This window comes from Chanodichthys erythropterus, chromosome 2 (genome assembly GCF_024489055.1).
Source record: "Chanodichthys erythropterus isolate Z2021 chromosome 2, ASM2448905v1, whole genome shotgun sequence".
In the NCBI taxonomy this organism is placed as follows: domain Eukaryota; kingdom Metazoa; phylum Chordata; class Actinopteri; order Cypriniformes; family Xenocyprididae; genus Chanodichthys; species Chanodichthys erythropterus.
The window spans coordinates 37,986,127-38,012,218 of record NC_090222.1 but is presented as its reverse complement, the minus strand read 5'-3'; the positions used below and the strand labels follow the sequence as shown (position 1 = coordinate 38,012,218).

The 26,092-nt window shown below is 36.6% G+C and overlaps 1 protein-coding gene across 2 annotated transcripts; it reads right to left on the bottom strand.

Moving 5' to 3' along the window:
• Nucleotides 1–16,361: 16,361 nt before the first annotated feature.
• On the bottom strand, nt 16,362–20,624 carry LOC137028615 (leukocyte elastase inhibitor-like). 2 transcript variants are annotated; one of them, XM_067397630.1, is made up of 8 exons: nt 20,591–20,624; nt 20,235–20,327; nt 19,820–19,996; nt 18,572–18,751; nt 18,368–18,485; nt 18,054–18,196; nt 17,797–17,964; nt 16,362–17,711 (listed from the first exon to the last, which is right to left on the bottom strand). In XM_067397630.1, exons 3-8 carry the CDS (start codon nt 19,985–19,987, stop codon nt 17,316–17,318), a joined length of 1,173 nt encoding a protein of 390 aa, XP_067253731.1. In that variant the 5' UTR covers nt 19,988–19,996; nt 20,235–20,327; nt 20,591–20,624; the 3' UTR covers nt 16,362–17,315. The 2 variants fall into 2 exon arrangements, with proteins under 2 accessions (XP_067253731.1, XP_067253739.1); XM_067397638.1 differs by lacking the exons at nt 19,820–19,996; nt 20,235–20,327; nt 20,591–20,624 and adding an exon at nt 19,053–19,198.
• Nucleotides 20,625–26,092: the final 5,468 nt, after the last annotated feature.

Genomic DNA, 26,092 nt, shown 5'->3' with positions numbered 1-26,092 from the left:
GTCAAAAATACAGATCAAATGCATACCTTCAATCACTGTGGATAAACACATACGGCTGTAATATAAATGTAAAATGCGATATTATATTAAGTACAAGTACACTTATATTCATCAAGGATGTGTTAAATTGACATTTATAATGTTACAAATTATTTTATTTCAGATAAATGCCTTTCTTTCGATCTTTTAATTCATCAAAGAATACCGGAACAAAATAAGTTTTGTTTGCACCAAAATCTGAAGCAGCACAACTGTTTTCAACATTAATAATCATAAATGTTTCTTGAGCAGCAAATCATCATATCAGAATGATTTCTGAAGGATCATGTGACACTGAAGACTGGAGTAATGATGCTGAAAATTCAGCTTTGATCACAGAAAAAAAGACTTCTTTGTTCGTTTTTGCAGTAACATGCATGTTAAAAGCAATACAACTCAAAATAAGTCAAAACGGTGCATTCAGGATTAAAATAAAAATGCACATTAAATGTAACATTTTATATTATTAGTTGCATTTTTCAGCAAGTTGCAAAGATTTTCCTAAAGTTCTGTGAAATTTCCTCTAGGGCACACAGATGATTGCTTTGCCTGTTTGTAGGATCACAACATTCCTTACAGGCAGGACAAAGACGACTCAATGTTCTTGTATAGGTTGAGAGGGAGGGGCAGTTATTTAGGTTATGTTGGTTCATGCCGACTGCTGGAGACCACCGAGCCTCTTACTCAGAGTCAGATAACCATACATTACATGAGGGGCAAAGGTCAAATGACACTTATCTAACAGAGGAGCTCTGATTTATGAATCTCTGTGTAGTAAACAGTTTGATTAAGGGGAATTCAGAAAGTCACCCCTATATCGGTATCTAGGATCTTTTTTGAGCAATTTAAAGAGGGCATGTCAAGTTAAACACACTTTAAAAGTTCCATTACATTCAATACATGGTCAAAAACATAAAAGTACTGTACACTGTACAAAATGCTGGGTTAAAAACAACCCAAGTTGGGTTGAAAATGGGCAAACTCAGCAGTTGGGTTAAATGTTTGCCGAACGTGCTGGGCAGTTTCATTTAACCCAACTATTGTTTAAAAATGACTATATGGCTGGCTTAAAATTATGCTGAATTACAGAGCTGGTGTAGACATATGCACATTGCTATTAGATGCGTTCTTAAAGGATTAGTCCACTTTTAAATAAACTTTCCTGATAAGTTACTCACCCCCATGTTATCCAAGACGTTCATGTCTTTCTTTCTTCAGTCGAAAAGAAATTAATTGATGAAAACATTCCAGGATTTTTCTCCATATAGTGGACTTCAACAGTTACCAACGGATTAAAGGTCCAAATGTTAGTTTCAGTGCAGCTTCAAAGAGCTCTACATGATCCCAGACGAGGAGTAAGTCCAATCTAGCGAAACGATCGGCCATTTTTGAAAAAAATACAACTGTATATGCTTTATAAACACAAAATATCACCTTGAACGTACTTCCCGTTTCCGCATTCTTCAAAACGCTTATGCTGTCCTACGCCTTCCCTATTCAACTTACAGAAAAAAATTAAACTGGCGCTGCGTTCGTTCTGTAAGTTGAATAGGGAAGGCGTAGGACATACAGCATAAGCGTTTTGAAGAATGCGGAAACGGGAAGTACGTTCAAGGCGATATTTTGTGTTTATAAAGCATAAATGTTTGTATTTTTTAGAAAATGACTCATGGTTTCACTAGATAAGACTCTTATTCCTCGTCTGGTATCGTTTAAAACTCTTTGAAGCTGCACTGAAACTGTCATTTTGACCATTTGGAGGCCACTGAAGTCCACTATAAGGAGAATAATCCTGGAATGTTTTCCTCAAAAAACTTATTTTTGACTGAAGAAAGAAAGACATGAACATCTTGGATGACATGGGGGTCAGTAAATTATCAGGAAAAGTTTATTTAAAAGTGAACTAATCCTTTAACTGCTGTTTCTCACCACTGACATTTTTGTTGTTGTGTTTGTTTTGTTATTCAACATGCAGTAGGTGATTTCTGAGAAACATTGCTGATATTTGAAATCAACACAAACAAACACACCTCCTTTCATTGATTAATCTGCACTTTAAAGGGGAAAGCACATATTTACATATTCATGCCACTCCCAGGAATGTGGGAGCCATCAGTTCGCAGTCTGCTCCAAGTGGGATGCAAACCTGGGCCTGTCCACATGGGAGGTGGGCGCTCTAACAACTCTCTTGAGTTCAGGGGAGTGAGGTTTACACACACAGCTCTTACTAGCCTCCGTCTGTTACACTCACCCCCCTAAACCTCGCTTCTATTTACAATGGCAAGAGGCAATAAATCACATTAAATAAGAAAATACTATAACAGAAAACATACCTGATATATAAAAACAAAAAAGCAGCCTCTATGAGTGACTCTATTAAACATATGATGTACACTTGTCAGCATGTGCTCATTTCCATATATTAGACTCAAAAAGTGCAAAATGACAAAAATAACCACATCAATTGGAGTGAAAATAAAGACATTAATAAAAAGCATTAATTACAATAAAGATTAATTAGTCAGATTACAACTTGCCTCTTCCATGCATTTCCAAATGCAAAGAGGAAGAGGAGGAGACAGAACAGGAAATTATGTTGGCTCATGATTTTATTGCCACAATTAAAGGGGAAAACACTCATATAAATCAGGCATCTATATCAGGTGTATGAAAACAAATTTTGTATGAATTATAACAATATATATATATTTAACCCTCTACCGCATAGTGTTGCCATATGGCAACATACTCTTAGTGTTCATTTCCTTGCCACCGTCTCTTTAAGAAAACATTCTAGTTTTTTTTGTTGGTAAGAGAAGACCTTAGTTTAGCCAATGATGTGCTTTGGTTAAGTCTTTGGTTAAGTCGATTTCTGACAGACTGCTGTCTCTTGTCGGTACACTCTAAAAAATGCTGGGTTAAAAACAACCCAAGTTGGGTTGAAAATGGACAAACCCAGCAATTGGGTTGTTTTAATCCAGCGGTAGGGTTAAATGTTTGCCCAACCTGCTGGGTAGTTTTATTTAACTCAACTATTGTTTAAAAATTACTGTATTGCTTAATTAAAATTAACCCAAAGTATGTTGGAAATGAAAATTTATTAATGTTCAATGAATAATTATTAAACAATAAACATTTATTAAATTGCTTATTAATAAATGTATATTAATAAACTATTACATTTATATTAATAAAATATTAAAGCTTATTAATAAACATTCACCTTTTGTCTATTATTGTTGTCTCTAATTGCATCTGGTTTTTAATTTTTAGGTTCATTTTAAGCTAGCCATATAGCAATTTTTAAATAATATTTGGTTTAAATAAAACTACCCAGCAGGTTGGGCAAACATTTAACCCAACCGCTGGGTTAAAACAACCCAATCGCTGGGTTTGTCCATTTTCAACCCAACTTGGGTTGTTTTTAACCCAGCATTTTTAGAGTGTAGTTGCTGAAAGCAAATTAAAACGTCAGTAACAAACAAGGACCCGCCCATGTCACATTCACAAAAAAAATGCTAACTTCATCTCAGGTAAGGTATGATGACATATTCACCACTCAAAAAAGTTTTTAATGAAATTAGTATTTGGTAAATCGAGAAAATGTCTGTGTTGCCATGGCAACGCTGCGCAATAATGGAATGACATTATTATAATAGGTTAGATAGCTAGCAAAAGTTAGCTGCAGTCTGTTAAGCTATAACAATAAAAACATTAATGCTAGTGATATAATGTTGATTAGTCAGGACTGCCATGGCATTTGTATTATGGATTAAATCATATTAGAGATCTGCCATCACAGCCACTGGCCCAGACCTACCACTGGCCTATATTGTGTCTCAAAAAGGCAGGTGCAAGTGGATGTAAGTGTATTGTTAGGGTGAAGTGCACCAAATGTGATGTGTACATGTGTCTCACCTCTGAAAAAAATGCTTTTTGAAGTTTCGTACAGAAAAAAGGTGAAGTTTCAAGGATTATGGGGGGTTCATGTTCATAACCTTCCTCTCATAAGATTGCGTAATGTTGAATTTTCATGAACTACAATGTTTTTGGTTTTATGTCAATGTTTTATGATACATGATGAACAGTATTAGATTTGCTTTTAACTGTCTACATTTGCAATTTAAATAATGTTCATGAAAAATGTAATGAAATTTAAAGAATATAAAGCACTATTCAGCAAAAGAGAATGGAAAAGCGCAAGATGTTGGAAAATAAGTATATGGTATTGTTTATAATTACTGCTAAAGCTTATAATAGCACCAATTGATTCAATACAAGCAACATTTCTGAGGAAAAATATTAACTATATACACTTACACTTATTCAAAGTTATTTCCACTATTGTACGTTGTTGCCATATGGCAACATATCATAAAGTACCTTAAAATAATATTTTTTTTCCAAATTTTTTTTTTTTTTTTTACAGCACTTTAAGTAAAGCCATTCTAAGAAAAGAAAAAGAGTCAAATATATATATATTTTTTTTATAGATTTATCATAATGCGTGCGGTAAAGTTTCTGTACCTGTTACATGGGCAGCGTTGGGATGTTCACTAACAGTGCTGGTCATGTATTTTGAACTTATTTTTACTCCTAGAATGAACGCTGTGAGTATATCAGGCCTTTGCTCTGGGTCCATGGACTGTAAAAAAAAAGGTCTGTTAAGCTCAGTCTGGGTCAGGCTGTGGCTTGTTTGCAGAGATAGTTTGCCCCTGCTGGTAGATGCTGTAACTACATCCTTTTGGGTGACAAAAAAAAAACATGTTTTTGTAGTTTTTGACAGCTATATTGTAAAAAAAAAAAAAAAAAAAAAATACGCATAGGGTTTACTTTGAAAAATTTTCACTCAGAATTTGATAGTTAATTTTACAAATAATTGCAAAGAAATGGCAAGTGGCAACATGACATTTATGAAGCAGAAAGACTGAAATAGTGGGTAACACTATTTTAGGGTCTTATTAGCATGCATATTAATAGAATAATGGCTATTTATTAGTACTTATTTAGCACATATTAATGTCTTATTCTGCATGACCTTATTCTATATTCTTAATCCTAACAATACCTAAACTTAACAACTACCTTACTAACTATTAATAAGCAGTAAATTAGGAGTTTATTGAGGGAAAAGTCGTAGTTAATAGTTATATGTGTTCCCTAAACTAAAGTGTTTCCAAATAGTGTTTTCTTGTAAACATACTCTAGTAATCTTTGTTTTATTTACAACTTTTACAGTTTTTACAGATTATTAACAGTAGCAGAAATGTGATTTATCAGACATTGCACACAGCTTTTGACATCAACAACAAAAGACATGAGTTTTTAAAAATTGACACACCTATTTTTTTTGCTGTCCCATCTATACATGATTATATGGTTCATTGCATTTAATTATTTGTGTTTAGCATTCCTGTCATGTCAGAACACAGACAGTTAACAGATCAGTTAATCAAAACCCTAAATGAATTATGATCAAATGAAAGTATATGTGAACCCAGAGCTGAAATACAGTGCAGTTGAGCTGGACATATTTGGATGGAGGTGAGAGAGCTTGAGGTTAAAGGTCACAGTCGCATGTATGCTGGTGTATGTCATGCATCAGTCCTTGTGTGACTCTGCTCATGTCTATATATACACGCACACACATACATGCGGCTTACATAACATATATGTGCATGTGTGATCTGTGTTTGACAACAAACTGCAGAAATCTTTCCTTTACAGCTGCTGAGTAACAATGTTAATGGACGGATATCCTGGTGCGAGTTCAATCAGACCCGGCGGTGCAATGATTTCATGATGGGTGGAACAATATGTATTGCTCATATAATTATAATTGAGAAAACTTCACATTTTAAAAGATCACATCCTAATCTTTACCCATCTAATCTTTACCCAAATTAAATAGGCATGTAAACGTTTGTAATTCGGGTGTATGCAAATGTGATGGACTGGAAATAAAACAAAATGGCAAGAAAGTTGCCGTTCTGGTTAAATGTGTAAATGTGTGTGACAAGCAAATGTCATCAAAAATATTTTCATTCCAAATGAAATCTGTTCAAGAGCGGGAAGGCAGTAAATGAACAAGACGGATGTCACTTTGAAATGCTCTGGTGTTCCTGCAACATAAAAATAACAAAGGGACTTTTATGACAAACTCTTGAGAAGTTCTTCCTCAATTTAAAGGTCAGGGCAGGAGTGAGTCAACACTGACCAAACAGTGAGTTTATATATTTTCATGCATCTACAGATGCTTTTATGTGAAGCTACTTATATAGCACAAAAAGAAGTTTGTTTGACTTGAGGTACTGCTTTTGTGAAAAATGTCAGAATTTGAAATGCATGTTTTACTAGTTATGATGGAATGTGTGTCTTTGAATGAATTAAATTCAAATTGTATTTGTCACACACACAGCCATATATTGTACAATGACTCTTTGCACACAGAATGAAACTTAACATAGGAATAACACTGAAGTAAAATAAAAAAATCAAGTAATATTTAGTGATATTAAAGGATTAGTTCACTTCAGAATTCAAATTTCCTGATAATTTACTCACCCCCATGTCATCCAAGATGTTTATGTCTTTCTTTCTTCAGTCAAAAAAAATTAAAGATGCAATATGTAATATGTTTGCAGTAAAATATCCAAAAACCACTAGGCCAGTGTTATATATTTTGTTCACTTGAGTACTTACAACATCCCAAATGTTTGCAACTATTTGTAAATCGTGAGAAAATTGCAATTTTAACCAAGGCTCAATTGCGTCATACCCGCGTTACCCTCGGTTTCCGGTTTTATTTTGTAGAAACCATGGAAACACCAAAGACTCTTTAATATTTACATGTTTTAATAGGCAAGGGAACAACTGATATATTTAAAGACAGAAAACAAATTATTGTTATATAGCTCAACACGTTTAGTCTTATTGTTTAAAGCAATTTTCTTGATTTTTTGCGAGTACCATGCTTTACCATGCCTCAGAGAAAAACACTATTTTGTAAAGTAGCTAACATAGCATAATCAGATGCAGCTTTATTTTCAGTAACAGTAATACAGCATTTTCTCCATCATACAATACGTTTTAAAATGAATTGCATTCCATTTATCAACACAATCATCCAGCATTTAATATGATATTGTAAAATGGATCTATCTTAGTGCAGTGTGTAACAGTGTCTCACAGCAGCCGCCGAGCGAACGCTCAGAGTAACGTTATAACATCATTTTCAACACTCTCAAATGTATCTAATATGATAAACAGAGCTGCGCTACCTCATACTCATGACCGGAAAAGCGGAAGCGGCGCCGGCGACTGTGTCATAATAAAAGTCCCGCTGCTCGTGAGGCATGTGTTGATCAATCGCTCCAGCTCCTCGTTCAGCTCCATACTACATACTACAGTAACGTTAATAATCGCATCCATGAACATGATTTCTTCCTGAGTCCTATCCCGATTATTTTCCACCGGCTGTGATGTGAAGATCACATGTCCAAAGGTTCCGCGCTCAAACTTGCCTTCATCAAGCTACGCTTTTTGAATAGGCCTTTAGTGACCTCTAGTGGACAGAAAATTCTACATATTGCATCTTTAAGGTTTTTGAGGAAAACATTCCAGGATTTTTCTCCATATAGTGGACTTTAATGGGGACAAACGGGTTGAATTGCAGTTTCAGTGCAGCTATATACAATCCCAGATGAGGAATAAGAGTCTTATCTATAAAAAACATCTGTCATTTTCTAAAACAAATAAAAATTATATACTTTTTAACCACAAATGCTCATCTTGCACTGCTCTGCGATGCGCCACGCATTATGTAATCAAGTTGGAAAGGTCATGCGTGACTTTGGCAGACTTCAAAATTGAGTGTCATCGTTGTTTTACCTTTTTTTTATAGGGAGTTTGAATTAGTCTTTGCATGTTTGCTTTGTAAACAATTGCACGGTACTTACACCTACGTCTCGCATGACCTTTCCAACATGATTACATAATGCGTGGCGCACTGAGCAGTGCAAGACGAGCATTTGTGGTTAAAAAGTATATAATTTTTTACTTTTTTTAGAAAATGACTGATGTTTTCTCTAGATAAGACTCCTATTCCTCGTCTGGGATCATGTAGAGCTCTTTGAAGCTGCACTGAAACTGACATTTGGACCTTCAACCCGTTGGTAACTGTTGAAGTCACTATATGGAGAAAAATCCTGGAATGTTTTCATCAAAAACCTTCATTTCTTTTCGACTGAAAAAAAGAAAGACATAAACATCTTCGATGACATGGGGGTGAGTAAATTATCAGGAAATTTGAATTCTGAAGTGAACTAATCCTTTAAGATTAATGGAAGCATTTTGCTTTTACAATACCTTCCTTTATCTTGAAAAATAACCATGCAGTTCATAGCGGTGTTATTAGCTCCCACTCATTTTTACTGAAAGTTAAAAAAAGAGCAGGCTGGACATGCTCTGAATGCAGTAACAATAAGTTTCATTCCTGAATCACTTTCAGATGGAAATACATCTGTGGTTGTACAGGTGCATGTATGGAAGTTCATTTCATCTCAGGGAGGGTCAGAGTGTTTGAATTCTCTCAGGGTCATATTGTTTTTGCTAAGTGCTATTTTGAGCGGGAACACGCTGTACCGCCAACACGCTGATGCACATGTGTATATGTACATATATATATATAAACTGCATGAACACTATACGCCAGCTCAGGGCTGCAGGATGCATGTGGTGTCAGTGTCAATCAGGGATGGAAAGAGAGAGGATGGGTCAGTTAAGTAGGTCAGTAAAGCCATATGACACTCAACACTTTCAGTATAGATGATGAGAAATGATATCGGGACCATAAAAAAGGTGAGAACATCTGTTGCATCTTAATGCTGCAGGTTCCTCTAGATGCATTCTAGGTGAGCATCTGTGTTGCCGATCAAGATCCTCAAAACACTGACACGTGTTGATGACCATGTGTAACCTTGAGGAAGAGCTCTTGTTCTGCAGATCACGTGGCCAAATCACTTGGCAAAATCAGTAAGATGGTATTAAATTTGCTTCTTCAAATGGTACCATGGTCATATAGAAGATCTGGTTTCCTTCCTTGCCTCCATTGTTGGATATAATTTATATTCCCAGAAGAGAAAGACCATACATTTATATCTGTTCAAATTTCATAGTACAACCGGGGCTAGTTGTCACACAAGGATATATTTTTTTAGGGTTTCAATGCATTGCGAAATTTTTCGTGCATTTCGGATTCTTTGAAAAACCTACTTTTGTGAACTGTTTCTAGGTTTTTGGCTAGATCGAAACCAAACCAGTGCAGCGAGATTCTCTGGAATCTGACTGTCAATAATTATCAATAAATAAATAAATAATTGATTCATGGTCCCTAAGGGGCGCCAAAACGTTCGAAAGTGGCCACTTGGTGGTGCTATAACAGTAAAAAAAACCTGAAACTACTACTTCACCGTTAGTATGATTGACTTGAAAATTGGCAAGCATTGTCTTCGCCCATGTATTTGATGTAAATGGTCTTTTACATAGGATCGAGATTGTTACAGGCTTGCTAATTAAAACATAATACCTTTTTATGTATGTACTTAAATGCTTTAAAGCCATTGAACCCCGATAATTGCTGCTCGCAGCTATATTTTTGAGTGTGTCTGTGTGCAGTTGCACAAGAAATGATTTGTTTCAGTGGTGTTGGTTTCAGACAACTAATCAGAGCAGGTAGTCACAGGTTTTTTTAAATGCAATTTTATGCAGTTTATAAATTATAATTTCTGTTAGTCAAAACAGTGGTTTGATATTTATATGTTACCTTAGAACATTCTGGCAAGGTTCACTTAAAGTTATGAACAAACGTTCTACCAGTAGCCTAACGTTAATAGAACGTTCAAAGTTATCTAGTCTTTAATAATGTTCTCAAAATGTTTATAAAAACATTATACATTGTTCACAGAATGTTTTTTCATCTAACAATTTTTTAAAATGTTACTACTTGTTTCAGAATGTTCAAAGAACATTCAAAAGTAACGTTCCCATAATGTTTGCAAAATAGAATGTTCCATTAACATTAGCATTTTTTTTAACACATTCAGAGAGCATTCAAAAATAGTGTTTTCATAACTTAATGAGAACATTAGCTAAACATTCTTAGAACATATTTTTGTTAGTTGTTGGGTTATTGTTTTACTATTTAAATGTTTCTTAAAATATAATTTTTTTTAGTATTTAAGTTTCAACAAAGAACACAACATTTACAAGCATAAAATATTTTTATAGTCCAAGAATATCAACATCTTTCTTGAAAATAAAAAGAAAGGCAAGTCTTCTCTGGCTCTATAATGTTTACACATTACATAAGACAAAAGTAGCCTACTTGGTGTACATTGCATATAGGATGTGTATATACATTAACACAAGTGTATTAGGCTTGCTTTAATAATTAATAACCCTGTGTCAGTGATCTCTTGACCTACAGTCAGCCATCACTGCTGGATATTAAAGGCCTGCTGCAAAATGTTGGACGTGGGGCATACTGAGAGACACATACATGAAGACAAAGACTCATTATGTGGCACGTGGGTCCTTCACAAGAACACTGTGTTCTGTACATTTTGTTCTACATGTCACGTACAGAGAAACGCGGACCGCGGTGGACACACGTGCTCACAAAGAGCTCTCACGCCATCTGCTGGTGATGGCGTGTGATTGAACACGACACGAGACGATATTTGCGCTTTCAGGCCACACTTTAAAATATTGAAATGCAATTGAATTCGATTACAAACTGTTCAAACTAATCATTTTTAAAAGAAAGGTAAAACTAGCATTTATAATTTTCATTTAAACAATGAAACAATAAATGCAGAGCTCCAAATAAAGAAAAAATTGGGGTTCTCAGACATTTGTGGGTTGTTATGCAATGACTTTTTAAAGTAAGACATTTTGGGGACACCAGGGCTTACACTTTTTACTTTTTAAATTTTAAATATTAGATGAAAAACTTCAAAGTAAGAAATGCTGATGAATATATTTGTTTTGACAAGTTTAAGTTGAAGTACTAAAATTTCCAAAACTAAAACAGAAATATAAATAAAAGGAAAATAGAAGCATTTAAAAAACAAAACCAAAAAAACCAGACAGATCTCATAACAAAATGACTAAACTATACGCTATATTAAATAAAAAATAAATAAATTATTAGTTTTGAGTTGATCTTTGATTGCAGTTAAAATGATAACAGTAAAGGACGAGAGAGGACCAGGCCTGGATTTTACGCTATGTTTTGTTTATGTGTGGCAGTCGTCCGTGAGGGGTTGCCGCTTTTATATTTGTGTTTATTTTGATATTAAACGTTTGCCGGTTCCCGCCTCCTTCCCTTATCAACATATCTCGCTACAAAGATTTTTTTTAATGAAATCTCCAACACGTTCTCGCAACAACGTCCACTCTTGCTTCAACACATGCATACATCGTGGTGCTCTTGTGAAGGTGCTTTGAGATGAATATTTTCCAAATAAAGTCGTACATTTTTTTTCCACAAGCAAAGCACTTGCGACGTTTGATAAATTTGAGGTTACACCACTAGAGTCACATGATTACTTTAATGAAGTCTTTCCTTCCTTCCTGGGGCTTGAAATTGGTAGTTGAATAGACTGTCAATGGAGGGACAGAAAGCTCTCAGATTTCATTAAAATAAATCTTCATTTGTGTTCCTTAAAGGGTTAGTTCACCCCAAGATTAAATTTCTTTCATTTATTACTCACCCTCATGCCGTTCCACACCAGTAAGACCTTTGTTAATTTTCAGAACACAAATTAAGATATTTTAGTTGAAATCCGATGGCTCCGTGAGGCCTCCATAGGGAGCAATGACACTTCCTCTCTCAAGATCCATTAATGTACTAAAAACGTATTTAAATCAGTTCATGTGAGTACAGTGGTTCAATATTCATATTATAAAGCCACGAGAATATTTTTGGTGCGGCAAAAAAACTAAATAACGACTTATTTAGTGATGGCCGATTTCAAAACACTGCTTCAGGAAGCTTCGGAGCGTTATGAATCAGTGTATCGAATCATGATTCGGATCATGTGTGAAACAGCCAAACGGCTGAAATCATGTGACTTTGGTGCTCCGAACAGCTGATTCATAACACTCCGATGCTTCCTGAAGCAGTGTTTTGAAATCGGCCATCACTATATAAGTCGTTATTTTGTTTCTTTTGCCGCACCAAAAATATTCTCGTCGCTTTATAATATTTATATTGAACCACTGTACTCACATGACCTGATTTAAATATGTTTTTAGTACCTTTATTGATCTTTAGAGAGGAAATGTCATTGCTGGCTATGGAGGCCTCACAGAGCCATCGGATTTCAACTAAAACATCTTAATTTGTGTTCTGAAGATGAACGAAAATCATACGGGTTTGGAACGACATTAAGGTGAGTAATTAATGACAGAATTTTCATTTTTGGGTCAACTATCCCTTTAATATATATTTGCCAATAAGTAACAGTACAGTTTGTGACACTTTTTAATGGCATTTCATCAAAACATGACAACAGTTAAACTCAAAACTGAAATGCAGTTTCAATAAATGATAACTTGCCCCAACCTAACTTAAAATACCCTACCTTTATTAAACTGCCTATGGCAGTTTTGTCAGCAACTTTTGAACAGTAATATTACGAAAAAGATAACAACAGATTTTAGCCAATAAAAATGTAATAGTTTGATTTATATATTACAACATATATATCCTGATGTGACCTTCATAAAAATATATTTTATTCTCTAAATAAAATTGTAGTTTAATTTCCTCTCTTTCCATGTTTTCCCCCTCAACACATTTTCAGAAACAGTTCCCTTTCGAGATGGAATGTCACAGGTGGGTGATGTCACGACCAGGAAAACACTATATACTATATATATATAAAATCATATATATACAGTGGGTACGGAAAGTATTCAGACCCCCTTAAATTTTTCACACTTTGTTATATTGCAGCCATTTGCTAAAATAATTTTTTTCCTCATTAATGTACACACAGCACCCCATATTGACAGAAAAACAAAGAATTGTTGACATTTTTGCAGATTTATTAAAAAAGAAAAACTGAAATATCACATGGTCATAAGTATTCAGACCCTTTGCTCAGTATTTAGTAGAAGCACCTTTTGATCTAATACAGCCATGAGTCTTTTTGGGAAAGATGCAACAAGTTTTTTCACCTGGATTTGGGGATCCTCTGCCATTCCTCCTTGCAGATCCTCTCCAGTTCTGTCAGGTTGGATGGTAAACGTTGGTGGACAGCCATTTTTAGGTCTCTCCAGAGATGATCAATTGGGTTTAAGTCAGGGCTCTGGCTGGGCCATTCAAGAACAGTCATGGAGTTGTTGTGAAGCCACTCCTTCGTTATTTTAGCTGTGTGCTTAGGGTCATTGTCTTGTTGGAAGGTAAACCTTCAGCCCAGTCTGAGGTCCTGAGCACTCTGGAGAAGGTTTTCGTCCAGGATATCCCTGTACTTGGCCGCATTCATCTTTCCCTCGATTGCAACCAGTCGTCCTGTCCCTGCAGCTGAAAAACAGCATGATGCTGCCACCACCATGCTTCACTGTTGGGACTGTATTGGACAGGTGATGAGCAGTGCCTGGTTTTCTCCACACATACCGCTTAGAATTAAGGCCAAAAAGTTCTATCTTGGTCTCATCAGACCAGAGAATCTTATTTCTCACCATCTTGGCAAACTCCATGCGGGCTTTCATGTGTCTTTCACTGAGGAGAGGCTTCGTCGGTGGAGGGCTGCAGTGATGGTTGACTTTCTACAACTTTCTCCCATCTCCCGACTGCATCTCTGGAGCTCAGCCACAGTGATCTTTGGGTTCTTCTTTATCTCTCTCACCAAGGCTCTTCTCTCCCGATAGCTCAGTTTGGCCGGACGGCCAGCTCTAGGAAGGGTTCTGGTCGTCCCAAACTTCTTCCATTTAAGGATTATGGAGGCCACTGTGCTCTTAGGAACCTTAAGTGCAGCAGAATTTTTTTTGTAACCTTGGCCAGATCTGTGCCTTGCCACAATTCTGTCTCTGAGCTCTTCAGGCAGTTCCTTTGACCTCATGATTCTCATTTGCTCTGACATGCACTGTGAGCTGTAAGGTCTTATATAGACAGGTGTGTGGCTTTCCTAATCAAGTCCAATCAGTATAATCAAACACAGCTGGACTCAAATGAAGGTGTAGAACCATCTCAAGGATGATCAGAAGAAATGGACAGCACCTGAGTTAAATAATATGAGTGTCACAGCGAAGGGTCTGAATACTCAGGACCATGTGATATTTCTGTTTTTCTTTTTTAATAAATCTGCAAAAATGTCAACAATTCTGTGTTTTCCTGTCAATATGGGGTGCTGTGTGTACATTAATGAGGAAAAAAATGAACTTAAATGATTTAAGCAAATGGCTGCAATATAACAAAGAGTGAGAAAATGATTTAAGCAAATGGCTGCAATATAACAAAGAGTGAGAAATTTAAGGGGGTCTGAATACTTTCCGTACCCACTGTATATTATGGCAAATAAACAGACATTCAAGTCCTGTGTTCCTGGAGCTGGTGGAGGTTGTTACTCATGCTGTGTCAAAGCTGAGAAAAAGCTCAAGAGCTGCGTCGGGCCACAGAATTGTTTCAGGGCCGCTAAGGAGACCGCTAGAGCTATTGGGAGGTCTGTAGCAGCCCTGGTGGCCACTGAGAGGCATATCTATCATATCTGATATAAAAGAAAAAGATAAAGCCTTTTTGCTTGATGCTCCACGTTCACCTCCTGACCTCTTCAATAATGCTATAAATATAGTTGTGTTTCAGGAGGCCAAAAAGCAGGTGCTACCTCCCTCGCTCTCCCCAACCCTCTGGGCCTGCTAGGCGTGAGCAGCCCCAGCCATCAAGCTCCTGGTACAGGGCACAGCAAAAGGAGAGTGTCTCTTCTCTTACCCCTCCACAAAAATCTTGGGGATCCTGAAGACACTCTCAGCCGAAGCCTCCTAAGCAAAGACGAATCTGAGGACTGTTCTTCTAGCGAAGAAGGCTTCGGTTAAGAAGAAGTCCTGACGTCAGTGGTTTTATGGAGGAAGGCTTGGTTCTTGTCCCAGGGTCCTGTGTTAGGAGCCACGATAGATGCTTCTCTCATGGGATGGGGAGCGGTACTGGAAGGCGGCTCAGCTCAGGGTCTGTGGAGGAGTCATCATCTCTCGTGGCACATAAATTGTCTGGAGATGATTGCTGTCTTCATGGCATTGAAGCACTTCCTCTCAGACCTAAGAGGCCATCATGTGCTTGTTTGCACAGACAACACATCGGTGGTCTCACATTAATCACCAGGGGGGTCTGCGTTCGCATCCACTATGCAAACTAGCGCACCAGATCCTCCTGTGGTCTCAAGGGAAACTGCTCTCTCTGAGGGCAGTATACATCCCGGGCTAAGAAAATTTCTGAGCAGACATCCTGTAGAGAATGACACCTTTTTCAGTAGGAAAGAAGTCAATTAAGCGGCCCCTAAAGTAATTAATTTTTACAACGGAAGTGATTCAATCAAAAACCAACTTTAGCTTGATAAGAATTTTCCTATTGCTGCTTTGAAACAATATGTGAAAAGCGCTATATAAATGTAGATGACTTGACTAGAGAGACTGGCTGAGGCCCGGGGAATGGAGACTTCACCCCGAGGTGGTTGAGCAAATATTGGAGGTTTACAGCCAGATAAAGGTGCAAGGTTTGCATCTCAGGACACACGGTACTGTCCACATTGGTTCTCCCTCACACCCAGCCCCCCCATGGTATAGACATGGCTGAGGCTATGTCTGTACGCTTTTTGTCTGCCTTGGATCGCTTAAAAAGGTCCAGACAGTCAGCAAGTGGATAGTTGAGGCTATTGCTCGTGCTTTGGCGGTCAGAGCTTATCCTACTAAGAGCATAGTGGCCTCCAAGGCCTTAATTTCAGGTGTATACAAGATGTTTGTGATGTGGCAGGCTGGTCCTCTCTGCTCACATTTGTAAGTTTCTACAACCTGGACCTGCCTCAGTTTCACAGGTGCTCGTGTCTTAGTTGTGCTCTACACATACAGGCACCCACCTGTGACATTCGGTCTCGCCATAGGACTAGTTGACACATGTGCTTCAGACGCAGTCATGCAGAGGCATTCCCAAAGCGTTGTTGATGCAGTGTCTCATTACCTTCTGAAGGAACAAAAAATAAATAAATAAAAAATAGAATTAAAATTCAAACAAAACCGGTTTCATTGAAAAATCACAAAGCTTTGTCTTTATTTATGTTGAATACGTTGTTACAGTGAATGCATACACATAATTTGTCTTATTTAATACACATCATGTCACTTAATAGAGCCTCATTTAGTGCAGGTGATGGATTTGGTAACAGATCACTGATAAACTTGATATGCAGCAACATGAAGAGACCCGTCCAAAACCACAACCTGAATGAGATTCAAGACAACTGAAATGCATTTCATTTCTTCATGTTACAGTGATACCGCTTGTCCAGCATGTGCATATAAAAAGAGAAAAAGTCCATTACTTTGAATGTAAACATATTTTTTATTTCGAAGCTGAATGTTGTGAGGTTTAGAGTGACTGCAGCACTAGTTATAGAAATTATAATGCTCAGTTGAAAGTTTAAGTCTTTACAATGTCAAATGCACATCATTTCAATAAAAAGCATCCAGTTAATATTTTATTATAATCGACAAAGAAATCTACTAAAAAAAAATATTTTTTTTCATTTTTTTTTCATTTTCATTTGAAGATTTTTTTTTTTTTAAATTGTGTTGTCAAATATTTGACCTGCTTCAAATATTTCTTTATCTTTAGTTTTATTTTATTCAGTTTTAATTATTTGAGTGCTTCAACTTAAGCTGAATGAAAATGAGAAATAACATTTATTTATGGTTTTAAATTTGGTTAACAATAATAACCCTGATTTAAAATGAAAGGAAATTAATGTATTTCAATTAATTATAATGCAGGTCCCACTAACACTTGTTTGTGTTGGAAGCAAAATAATTTTAGTAATAAATTTAATACTATTAATTTAATAAGTCTTTCTCCAGTAAATTGCAATAGGTACTGATACTGTTGGCACATATAAATGTTTCTTAAAACCAAAAGATGACAGGTTGTTTTGTAGTAGTTGTCCCGAGTCTCCCCTACTCTTTCTCCACCTAAACTAGCAGGAAGAGTCTCATGCAGCAGGACTCGCTCATGGGGAGCAGAAGCGTCCGTAAAACAAAATGCTCTTGGTTGGATTGTGTCGGATGAAGAAAAGGAATGGATGGTCTGCATTGAAGACATGACAAAAAGCTGAATCTGTAAATATGATGTCACCAGTGGCTGCAGCTGCTTCGGTTCCTTCCTCATTGACTTCAACAAAGGCTTTATGAATCACATGCGACAGCACCAGGTTGTTGTTGGAGGACATGCCTGAAAGGTCTGCATTTTCAAAAACATCCTTCATTCCCATGCTGATCAGAAGACTCTTCATGTCATATTTTTCCTCCATCTTGAATTTGGGCAGAAATACTTGAACTTCTTGTTGATACATGACTTCTGGTTTGGTCCACTCCATGAGCTTCTCGTAGGTCAGTGCCTTTTCAAGCTGGATAATAGAAGAATAGTTCAGTCACAATGAAAACTGTATTATTGGTAAACATCTGGCTGGTCTAATAAAACATTCACATCACCTTCTGAAGGCCAGTGGTGTCGTCTTCCATCTCGTTAGGAAGGATGATCAACATACTGAGATTATTCCCAGCATACGGCAGCTCCAGAACCTGACTGTTCATCTCTGGGATGAAGGCCAGAGGAAAATATTCCTCTTGATGCATCATTTTCACTGGTTTAGTTTGATTCTGCCAAACATCAATGCAAACACATTATAACCCCTCAGATTTCATCATGACTGTTAAAAATATTTTAAAAAAGTCCATAAAATCTTAACCTTGTTCAGTTTAAACTTCCCATCTCTGGTGAGTCCCTTTGGGAATTTCTTCTCCCAGTTTCCCTTGAAGTAGATGGCGTTCACCAAGACCAGTCTCGTCATCTCATCGAGGATTCCCTGTGGCAGCAAGTCCTTGATCTTCTCTAAAATACAAATGGACGTTGTTCACTTTGAGCAGTGATTTGAATTGATTGGTTTGATATTTTTAGTATGTAGCTCAACTCAAGAACCCATGAAGCCAAATATGATCCATTTTTGCTGAACCTAAAGTGCAGAATGTTTAAAATTCAGAATAAGCTCATGCTGGATTTCACCTTGTGTTTTTTTCTCCACCCATTTGTTGATGGTGACACGAGCAGCCTCTGATTTGGTCTTGAAGTCCACCTCCTCCAGTCCGGCTTCATAGTATCTTTTTGCGTCATTGAGGAATTTCTGTAATACAGCAAATCGATTGAGGTGCAAATGATATTAGAGCTGAGAACATTTCCAGAACCTCCAGTGAATAAACTGAGTCTTACCTCAACAAACTGGTAGGATTGCTCTCCGTAGAGGCGGTTGGCAACACTCAACACATACGGGACTCCTGGTTTGTTCAGCTCACTCATAAACTTGTTGAAGCTGGAATGAATTTGGTCCACTGAATGAGGAGGTCCTGCAGTCGCAGCATCGGGTTTGGGAGGATTGTTAAAGCCCAAGACCTGCACAGCATTGTTATGGTAGAATTAATTAAGATAACCTCACTATTCTGATTACTTCAATATAGTGTGAAAGCGCTACTCAAATACCCATTAGAATAAAAAAAAATAAAAACAATGCACTAGAAAAGTGGAAAGAGTGATTAATAGCTGGCACTTTACTGTGCTGGAACTCAATTTACACAGATTGGGTCTCATTCATGCTCTTTTACATGTATTGTTGCTTACAGTTTAATGTTGCATTTCACTGAACGTTAAAGGATTAGTTCACTTTCATATTAAAATTTCCTGATAATTTACTCACCCCCATATCATCCAAGATGTCCATGTCCTTCTTTCTTTAGTCTTTGAAGCTGCACTGAAACTGTAATTTTGACCTTCAACCATTTGACTGCCATTGAAGTCCACTATAAGGAGAATAATCCTGGAATGTTTTCATCAAAAACCTTAATTTCTTTTCGACTGAAGAAAGAAGCACATGGACATCTTGGATGACATGGGGGTGAGTAAATTATCAAGAAAATTTAATTTGAAAGTGAACTAATCCTTTAAGTTCCTGGAAATATAGCAACTTGGAATTGAATCACTCTTAGAAGAAAATGTTTTATATAGAACCTTTAAAGGTTCCATCATGTGTTTCAAATATAGAATCTTAGGGATTGCCATCATGGGATCATTTTATGGATTTAGCTTTAATTAATTAATTTTAAACAATTTTTTAAATTAGATTTTTGTATTTTATGAACTGAACAGCTTGCAAACATATTTATTACTTAAAACATAAATAAAAATAACCTGTTAAACATGAATGTACTATTCAAACATTTTAAACATTTCTCCTTATATAGAATCTTTTTGTCATTAAGTGATCTTAAAAATTTAGTCACAATTTTATATAGGGATCCTCAACAAACTTTTTCTTTTTTTTTTTTAAAGTAATGTAAAACAATGCAAAAAAATGGGTGAGCTGTCACTTTAAAATTCAGTTGGAAAGGCTTGCATGACTTCCTGGTCCCTTTCAGTCTACTTTACGTTACCGTCTTTTAAAAGTAGATTGTGTGAGATCATCACCTGAATCATCTGAGCTGCTGTGTTTCCTCTTGCACCGAGCGACACCATGGCCAGAGCCGAGGAGATGCTGACAGGAGAGTAGAACACATTTCCTGATGCGTTTCCTCCACTGATCTTCTTGAACAGGTTGAGGGAGAACTGAGTGTTTGCTGCAGACAAAACCTCCATTTTCACAAGCTAGAAAGCAGGAGAGAAATATGATCAGCATTACAAAGTGAAAAGAATTTCAGGATATTTTCTGTTTAAATCCCCAAACCACTCCATTGCTAAGTTCAGTTGTCATTTCCTATGTAAACATCACATGCATCATTTCCATCATTACACATACAGAACTGAAAATATGTTCTATTCGGCCAGTTTTTACTCAATAACTTCTATTACTTCTAAAAAGAAAAGTAAAAAAGAAAAGCATTACCTCGAGTATTCAGCAGGAACGATGAAGTTTCCTCGTGTGTCGGAGTTGAATGAATGATCTGCAGAGTGCCATTCTAATAAAGGTTGCCTCGCCCTAAAGAAAATCCAGCCCACAAAATACATAATTCATAGAACGTTTTTCTTCTCCGAATTTTTTTTTTTTTTGTTTCAGAATGTTTAGTGAACATTCAAAAGTAACGTTACCATAATGTTTGCAAAATGATAACATAGTACATCCCATAAATGCTTGAATAACCAAATTTAAAATAACATTTAAAAAACTGACGTTTTGAATGCCCATTCAGAACATTCAGAAATAACATTTTCATAACTTAATGGGAACGTTAGCGTTCTTACAGCGTATTTTTGTTAGCTGGGAAGGAGTGTTCATGTATAGATCGAGGTTCAAGTATAGACATCGACGTCACTTTCCCGCCGGAACGCGCTCTATGGGATCAGATTCCCGCCAATAGTATTGCGGTCACGGATCAAAAAATAATACCACATGTATAACACATGTAAAAATATATAGCACAAACTTAAAAAAAAAATAATGCAAAATGATCGGAATGGCAAAGAACATGGTCACGGATCAAAATATAATAAACGTAAATCGAAAAATTAAAAGCACATTTAAAAAACATAACAAGCATGAATCAAAACTTTTAACACATTAAAAATGATATTGCACAAATCTTAAACTTGTGTTTATGCGTTCTTAAAAGTTGTTTTCCTTGCTTTTATTACTCTTTTCTTTCTGCTCTCTTTACATTTTCTGCTTATATTTTACTCTTTTGTGCGCTTGTGCAGTTTTTCTCTTTGCTCTTCTTTCTACGTTCTGCTCTTGCTTTTCCAAATGTTGCAGTTTGAGTTTCATGTAAATTAGGCTGGGCTTAAGCGCCACCATTGGTCCAGTAGTTCTAGATTGACAGCTCCTCCTCTAGCCAATCAATCGAAGGGAGGGAGATGACATCACTTCAATGCGACTCATGGCTACTGATGCTCACACTCATAAAGTAGAAGATAACAGTTTAATCTGAAACTTTACAAGGACTTTCAATCTGTAAAGTTATCTGAACTATGGACAAATAATTCCTCTTTTTGAGATACTCTTTTTATTGTGCAGTCTACTTATGATTGTTAATCTTTATGTTCATAATATATGGTATTTGGTGTTAAAATATTACTTGGCTCATGGTGCTAATATGCTAAGGCTACTGTAGCTAATATATTTCTTAATTGTTGTTAAACGATCATAGGTAAATTAATTCTAAGACTGAATGTATCATCTCTGCATTGACTATGATAGTGTTACAGAGAAGATAGTTACAGAAACCAGGTGGATTTGATATGCAGTGATTTATTCACACATTTATTGTGTTTAATTACATAACTACATAATTGCACAATACTATAAGATTAATTTTTTAAATAAAAACAAAATTACAGATACAGATATGTAGGTGGCGAAAAGTTCATTCAAACTTCTCGTTCAAATCAGGAATTCATCAATGAAACACTGCTGTGTTGCTCAGAGACGAGCGAAGCTGTTCTGCTGTGACATTGTTTGATACTCCTTTCATTAAAATAGTGCAAAAACACATTCAAAATTAACTTATAGCTATATTGATTTATACAACAGCTCAATAAACATTTGCAATTGCTCTAATATTGGGGAAAACACTGATGTGAAGGCTATTGCTTAACTTTATAATTTTATAATCTCAGTGTTAAAATGTGATCAAATTCATAAACCAACACCCGTGTCAATGACATACTGTACATGGAAGACAAAATCTATAAATCTGTTTACAGGAAAACAATACATGACAAAATATGCACAGTTTACTATTACGAGCAACATACGATGATCTAAACCAGTGGTTCCCAAACTTTTCAGAGTGGAGTACCCCCTGAGACACTTACCATCCTTCTGCGTACCCCCTCTCTTCCACTTAGATTGTAAATTTTCCATTAAGGGACAATATTTGCCCCCTAAATTGACTTTCTAGTGCAGTTTTTGATCTTTATGAATACCTTTACAACAATAATAATGTTTTAAATTAAAAAATGTTCAATAGAGAAATATGCAATGCTAAAAACGTGAAAAGTGATTTTAAATACTAAAACCGCCAGTAGATGGCGCCGCGGTAAGTCACTGTCTTAATGCCTGAGTCATCGAGTCATTCATTCAAAGAAGCAAGTGGCTGTATTTATGAATGAATCATGACTTTCACGAACAATTCATTCAAAGTTGCAGATTCGTTCTCGAAGCACTGCTGTGTTGTAATCCTGCTGTTGTTTTCGTTGCAAAATAGAGCAAATACTGACAATACTGTGAAGAATAACACTTAATATTACCCCTTTGTTTGTTGAACTGTTGTGTGGATATTTGGATTTGCATTCTTGCTCATATAATATTATCAACATTAAAAACAAGAACTCACAAAAGGTAGGCTATGTTTTGTATCAAGAGTTTGAATCTTAAATTGATATTTAAGCCCGTTTTGTGCCAGGCTATTGTTCTTCGTGCTAGTAAGTGCTAAATCTGCAGGTACAGAATGGCAGTATGTTGCGCGTTTTGCTCAGGCTGCAGACTCCCCACGCAACCTATACTGGCTATGCACCCATATGTGCGCTGCATGTGGAAATGGACTCTGTCAGATTTGACCCCAAAAGATATGGTATTTTGATTGGATGTCATATGGCATATTGTACCTGTTAGAAAATACATGATCAGTTTTAATGTTATTTTAATGTAGAGAAGAATTAAATGAATGGCACAATTCTGCATTTTGTTCGCGTACCGTTACCCCCTCTGTCACCTCACGTACCCCAGTTTGGGAACTACTGATCTAAACAATTGCCATGGCATATCTTACTTTAAATGTAATTCACGAGCAAATATATTAGCCTAGTAAGGTAGGTTTCATATGTTATATTCTCTTGTGCAAAAGACAGGAATAAAAGAGACAACAAGCAAGCATATTATTATTAATATTATTGTATGAATACTAAAAATATCGAACAGTAACATAAGAGGTATAGACGAGCCAGGCACACATAAGAGTGATGTTGTGAGGCTGCTGCATGGTGGACGCTGCGTTTCACGGTGCCAAGTCCAGTTGTAGGTGCATTAAAGATTAACAATGATAGATCGTCAGACAGGCACAACTGTGACAGGTTGTCGTTAGGATGGTAAATTTAACAATAAAAGATTGTCCAGGTAGAAGTAGCCTATATACCGGTGACAGGTCGAGTTGCAGGTACATATGTATGAAGGTACATATGTACATATGTTATAATGTATATATATACATTATAACAGTGTCCTGCAACACAAAGAGTTTACCACAGCTCGGAAATTGCCAGCTGTGATGGTTATCTTCTCCTGTATGAGTGTGAGCATCAGTAGCCATGAGTCGCATTGAAGTGATGTCATCTCCCTCCCTTCGATTGATTGGCTAGAGGAGGAGCTGTCCATCTAGAACTAGTGGACCAATCGTGGCGCTTAAGCCCAGCCTAATTTACATGAAACTCGAACTGCAACATTTGGAAAAGCAAGAGCAGAACGTAGAAAGAAGAGCAAAGAGAAAAACTGCACAAGCGCACAAAAGAGTAAAATATAAGCAGAAAATGTAAAGAGAGCAGAAAGAAAAGAGTAATAAAAGCAAGGAAAACAACTTTTAAGAACGCATAAACACAAGTTTAAGATTTGTGCAATATCATTTTTAATGTGTTTAAAGTTTTGATTCATGCTTGTTATGTTTTTAAATGTGCTTTTGATTTTTCGATTTACGATTATTATATTTTGATCCGTGACCATGTTCTTTGCCATTCCGATCATTTTGCATTATTTTTTTAAGTTTGTGCTATATATTTTTACATGTGTTTTTAAATTTGTGATTCACGTTTATTATTTTTTGATCCGTGACTGCAATACAATTGGCGGGAATCTGACCCCATAGCGCTCCCTCAGCTGGACTGAGTGGCAAAAGAACCTGCTGCATGACTGGATTTAATAGGGGAAACTGCGAATAAACCATAACTTGTCAAATAAATAGGGCTGTTCGATTCCGGATTTTTTGGAATCGATTCCGATTCCTGTTTCTGGAATCGAAAGAATCGATTCCTAGAATCGATTCCTCACTGTTATTTTCATTTTTTTAATGCCAACACCGTGTCTAACATTGTTGCGTCTTACCGTGCAACACAGCAAGTAACTCTCTACACCGGGCGTGCAAAGCGACCGTTGCAAATCCATTTGTCCTTCCTATTAGACATATTGCGACTGCTGCTTGGTCATAATTAGAACGAGGCATTTACTTCGGGAATTTGTCACGTCGTGCTTCCTGCGTCAGGTGTAGACAGTAGACACACAGTGTAAAGACTAGGAATATGTTCACCATATAGGCTACATGTAGGTAGATTCTATTTACATACATATACAGGGTGCGATTTGTGAATAATTTTTTTTTTTAAATTTATTAAAAACCACAGTGGAGCTATATACTATTTTTGGCAGCTGTTACAGAAAAAAAAAATAATAACCTTGAGATTTGAAGTATTGGATAGCTTAGATATTTGCAACATAGTGTCATTGTAGTGTTGCAAATATCTAATAAATATAATTCTTAATGACTTTCTGATAGAAATGCAATATCAATTGGTAATATTAATAGAATAACGATATACAAACCTTTATATTCAATCGCGTTTGTTCCCATTTATTTTTGATCACACTGCATACACAAACTTTTAGTCCAAAAGTGCGCACATTTGGAGAAATGCACATTTACCTCATATTTCATTAGATATAAGCTGGCCAGGGTTTCATAATTACCGAGGACAGAAAATGTAGTTTGCCACGGGGGTACGGGAATTTCCCTGGTGTACATATATGAATGCTTAAGATGTTTTAAGGCCAACAAATTGGATAACAAAACCATGTCAACAAATAGGCCTACATGCATGCATGCACAGTTTTGAGGCAGCTTTAATCGCATGTTTTGTAATTTCATGACTTAACTTACAACAGAACAACGACGGTCATTGCTCGTAGTTTCGTTTGCGCTTTATTTAAGCTATAATAAAGTTATGCAGCGCGCGCCGGGGCATTTGCACATGTAATTCTTTAGTGCGCGCCACCCACGAGCACAGTATAACGGCTGATTAGACAGTCTTGTTAATTTTTATGAGTTTTACCGAAATAGCCTGACAACATCTCATCTTAACGGCTCTCATCTGACCGCAGTTCACTGTTGTTCAACTGAAGCTCTATCTCACGACCAATTCGTACTTATTCTACGAGGTGGCTATTTCGTATAAATTCATACGACCTCACTCGTGCGAATTCGTACGATTTGTCTAAACCCCAGTGACGGTTAGGTTTAGGGGAGGGGTTTGGGGTAGGTCATTCAATTCATACGAATTTGTCAACTCGTAAAATACATACGATTTAGCAAAAAACGTATGAATTAGTACGAGTGAGGTCGTATGAATTCATACGATTTAGCCACCTCGTAAAATACGTACGAATTGCCGTGAGATCGGAAGCTCCCTCCTCGTCACCTTTTCCGCGCTCGTTTGACTTGCGCCTGGCGCTGAGGCGAAGCCGGATATTTTATTTATTCCCACCGGGATAAAGGGGATAAAAATAATTCAGCAGAGGCAGGGATACATAGACCAGAAGGGGGAAAATCTTAGGCCTTTACACATATAAACTTTTTTAGGGCCTTTACACATTCTTCGCGCGATTGATTGTTGTCGATTGATTTATTCTTTTTGTCCTAAACTACAACAAGCAATATCAAACCCGGCCCAATAACCGATTCTAAAGATCCGGTTGGGTCATCATTG

Coding starts and splice junctions, on each gene's coding strand:
- LOC137028615 (XM_067397630.1), bottom strand. CDS start 19,987: ATGGAGGTTTTGTCTGCAGCAAACACTCAGTTCTCCCTCAACCTGTTC. Junction 18,486..18,571: donor AATCCTACCAGTTTGTTGAG/GTAAGACTCAGT, acceptor GCTGTATTACAG/AAATTCCTCAATGACGCAAA. Junction 17,712..17,796: donor ACACCACTGGCCTTCAGAAG/GTGATGTGAATG, acceptor TCTATTATCCAG/CTTGAAAAGGCACTGACCTA.